At 44.0% G+C, this 4,581-nt stretch overlaps 1 protein-coding gene across 1 annotated transcript in view; it reads left to right on the forward strand.

Moving 5' to 3' along the window:
- The first annotated feature begins 203 nt into the window (after positions 1-203).
- LOC102754124 (putative uncharacterized protein FLJ37770) overlaps positions 204-4,581 on the forward strand; it is a 29,065-nt gene continuing 24,687 nt past the window's right edge. The window contains exon 1 of the mRNA XM_006776098.2: positions 204-296. Within this exon, the coding sequence (XP_006776161.1) occupies positions 204-296 (93 nt within the window). The remainder of the gene's footprint in view (positions 297-4,581) is intronic.

Below are 4,581 nucleotides of genomic sequence, written 5' to 3' on the forward strand. Positions count from 1 at the left end.
ACTCCTCTTTGAGAAGCAATGATTTGGAGGCTGACCAGGCTGCATGTTGGGGCCAGAATGCAGGAGCCCCAGGCTAGAGACAATAGGGAAAGGAGAAGAATTTTCAGATGAAGGAGAAAAGCTATGAGATGGTGCGCAGAGAAAATCAATCCCTACTCCCAGGTTTGGCATCTCCAGGGGGCCATTTCACGGACCAGTACAACATGGAGCAGTGTCACACACTCCACTCCTCTCTGCGGTCAGATCCCGTGGAGCTGAGGAAAACTCTGCGCCAGGCGGAGTTCCACAAGGAGCTGGTTGGTCTCCACCTCATCATCCGGCAGTGAAAGCACCCACCCAGCACGGAGAGCGTCCATTGCCTTTCACGGTCTCACGAGCAAATATGCCGGTAAAGGCCAGGATTGTCAGATATTTGAGGACAATCTTTAACTGAAAGACAGATGCCAATGTAAGCCAGTGGAAAAGACTCAGGAGAAAGAGAAACAATGTAGGCAGGAAATAAAGACTTCAAATAAAAACTTAAAATCTCAGAGAGACAAGTGACAACATATTGCCTGTGCAACAAAAACAGGATGTTATACAAAAGGAGCAGTCAGAGGGGTTCTGGAAATTAAAATGAACATAGAAATACAAACTGTGATGTAACCATACTGTGACTTTGGGAGAAGGGGAAGTGTGTTGTATGTATGCATGCGTGTGAATATGTGTATATGGGAGTATAAAAACTTAAATCTTCATCTTCCATAAAGATGATTTTAGGTTGTACTTAATTTTTTAATAAATTAATAACTAGAAGTGTAAACATTTTACTTGAAAATACAAAGGTAAATACAAGAAGAAGTAGCTAAAGAATAGCAGTGATGGCCTGTAGGTTGGGGAGTCAGGGCCGGGAGGGCGTGGAACAGGGAACTGCTGCTTTTCACTAAAAGCCTGTGGAAACATTTGACAGTTTAAATGATAATACTTGTATCACCTTGTTAACAATGCAAACCAAACTTAAAACATTAGTTACAATGGCATTTGGAATCCGAAAAGCAGGCTGAAACTAAGCTCTCCCCTCTAATTCTCAGGTAACCTTAGGTGAGTGCCTCAGTTTCCTCATTTAGAAAATAAAGACCACACTGCTTGGTTTTTCAGGCTCTTCTGAGAATTCGGTCATTTTGTACATATGGAAGCAAGGTTTCACCTGGAAAGCTTTGTGCAAGCAAAACTAGCAAGGTTATAAATGGTTAACCTGCTGCTGACATTGGCCGGTGAAATAGGCTGCTGTGGTTGTGCTTTTTGGATGGCAGTGTTCAAAAGGCAAATCCCCTTTGGTTGTAAAGGCTTTAAATGTCTCATTCTGAGACAGATTGTCTCATCAGAAATACTAACATATCTGGATGATTTGCAAACCAGCCACCAGCTAAATTTGCTGCCTCCTAAAATAGTTTTGGGATATCTCTAGGACAGGCCCAGCCCCAAACACATTCATGAAGGCATCCAAAACTGTCTTTGGCATCCCCCCCCCCATCTCGCCTCCACCCCAGATATCCAGCACCCTGTCCTTGTTCCCCGCTTCCCCAATCCTCCCTCCCCAAGCAAAACCTGCTCTATGGGAGGAACTGATAACCTAACCACACTGCCGGGTGATAATTGGCCAATGGTAGCTTATATCAAATTACTCCTTTCCCAGGAAAATGTACATTTAAACATGGAATAAAGTATTAAGCTAAATAAATAAAGCTATAATGGTGAATTAATGCAGAAAGTAGACATAAAGAATACTAAAATATAATGTATATTTTAGGAAGTGAGACATCCTAGTCCTTCTAAATTTATATTACATGCATAAATAGAGTTGGAATCTCTATTTCCACACAGACGTGATGGGCTCTGCTGTGAGGCCCCAGACAGAGTCTATGCACTTCAAATTAATAGAATCTTGGGACTTCACAGAGAGTCCTTGGAAGGAATCTTCTCTAGCTGCCTTCCTGGTGCAAGCTTTGCCATATGATCATTCACCCTCTGTGCCAATAGCCACCTTCTTTCAAGACCCATGTTCCTGTGAGGTGGTCTTATTATTAGAAGACTTCCGCTGACTATTTGAATCTGTCTCCCCTAATTTTAACTCATTAGTCCCATTTTCACTGTCTGAAACAAAAGAAAATAGAAAGTGGAGTCTCCTCCTCGATTGCCCATTGTGTATATGAAGACATTGCTTTGGTTGGCATTTGACAGAGGGTATCCCATTGGACACTAGTTCCGAGAGATGCTGCTAGGAGGTATGGGAAGAAATGGTTGGGCAGTCAAACAGGTTTGGAGAATGCTGAGCTAATTGAAGTTACTCAGGTTTCTTTACTGATGGACTTTGGGGGCCTCTAATAAGCTAATGCACCAAGCCGTGCTCTGAGCATGGGATTTAGAATGCTATGCTTTCCAAACCTGTGTAACCTTAGAATGTTCCTTTAGGGGGTGCCTTCTGGGGAAAGTAGTGGAGAATATCTGGTTCTGCAGAATGGGCTCGGTACTGGGAATCACTGGTATATAGGAGCCAGCTTCTACCGACTCACAACAGCCAACTGTGCACATCTGTCCACAACTCTGTATTCAGTGAAGGCACATTGGGAGCTTGAACTTGGCCCCAGTGGGGTGTCTACATCACAGATACTGGAAAACGCTACGAATCAGGATTCTGTAGCACTGGAAAGCTGATTACTAGGCCTGGGATAAGTCATCCCTCCCTTTCTCCCCCCATCCTTTTGAATTTGTGAGCTCAACTGTCCTTTTCTGCTTTGAGAGACCCTGTGACTCCTCTCAGAAGGTCTTTCTAGGCTCAGCATCCCCAGTCCATTTGCCTATTCTTCATATGTCATGATTTCCAAATCTCTCACCATCCTGGCTGACTGCTCACGGCCAAATGGCCTCCATCTGGTCAGTTTCCCTTTAAATGGAAGCTTCTGGAAGAAGACATTATCCTCCAGATGTGTCCTGGACAGTGTGAGCTGATGAGCTACAGAGCATAATAAGGTAAGGACCATGAGGCATCTGAAGGGAGAAGACTCCTGCACAAGGCAATCCAACATCTAAAAAAGGATACATTTCAGGGGAGAGACAGTGTGGCCACTCCTGTCTTTCACACATAGTGGGCATCACAAAGTGGTGATACAGGTTCTAGGAAGCAGTGTGAAACTTATTTATTGTGTGACCTTAAGTAATTAGACTCTGTGCTCCATTCAGCTTCCTGGGCCATAATCTTGGGGAACAATGGTCCTTAGCTATATGGTTATTATCAGGATTAAATGAGAACATGTAATGTGCTAAGGATAGTGTCTGGCATATAAGTGCTCAGCAAAGGACAGCTTTCATAACTTGTTGTTTTTAATCAGTTATAACACTCCCATTGTCCTAGATGCAATAATGCCCTGCCCAGCTCTTCTTGGCCTGGCCAGTTCTTTCCCTGCCCACCTCCCCATCCCCCAGCTGTTGCGAGTGTCTGATGACAATAGCTCACAGCTGCCCTCTTCTCAGTATCATCTCCCTCAGCAGATGAAGCCTCCTCTCCAAGGGATACCTGGGAAGTCAACAGTCTGTTCCCTCCTACCCTCAGGGTTTTCCCACAACCAATGACTGACTTACACAGAGATTTAAACGCCTTAGTTCACTGTGGGATAGCTTCGTGATATGTTCACACTGCAGAATTCCATGTAGATGAGGCTACATCTGAAACCACATTTTTATTTAGCTTCATCTCCTGTATTCCTCAGTTTCTCCATCAATGACCCTGCCCATTATCAGAGTTGGCATGAGAGGAAAACTCATTTGTCACTTGTGCTCCAGGTATTCCTCTCTTCTTGACTTGATTGGAAGACTGTGTGGGACCATCACAGGCTGGCATGGATGAAGCACAAACAGTTTAGCAAGTAAAGTAAAGTAGTGAGAGAAAGAATATATGGCCTTATGTTCTAAGTCAAGATATTTGGCCTTGATTGAAAATGTCCAAGATTTGAGTCAGGTGACCAACATTTTAGTGCCAGTGCTGCCCTTCAGTAGCTATGTGAATAGGAGACACAGGGTTAGGATTATATGACATAACACTTTGTATATTTTAAAGCAACTGTGGTTGACACCTGTTGTTTTTGCTTCTCAAGGACCAGTTTTCCCCTTTTCTGATGGTGGTTTGGGTGGGCCTATGCTAATCTCTCCCCTGAAGGACAGCTGAGTCATTATGATTGGTCCAGAGATGGGCATATGACCCAAATCAGGCCAATAGTTATCACTGTTTCAAAATTAGCCACTCTATCCTTTGGTTCTCTCTATCTCTAAGGCCCCTGCAAGCCTCAACTTGGTAGGGGCTATTGATGTCACCACATAGTGCAAGCTGCTCTGGGAATGAAGTCAGCCTGGAAGAAAGCAGAGATGTCTGTTCCTGGCAACATTTACCTAGATAATCTAAAATCCCCCCTTCAAAAAATTCCTTTAAAATTATATATAAATTATAACAAACTAGGGGCCCAGTGCACAAAATTCATGCACTGTGGGGGGGGTCTCTCAGCCCAGCCTGCCCCCTCTCACATACTGGGAGCCCTCAGGGGATGTCCT

The sequence above is a fragment of the Myotis davidii genome, unplaced genomic scaffold (assembly GCF_000327345.1).
Source record: "Myotis davidii unplaced genomic scaffold, ASM32734v1 scaffold1069, whole genome shotgun sequence".
Taxonomy (NCBI): domain Eukaryota; kingdom Metazoa; phylum Chordata; class Mammalia; order Chiroptera; family Vespertilionidae; genus Myotis; species Myotis davidii.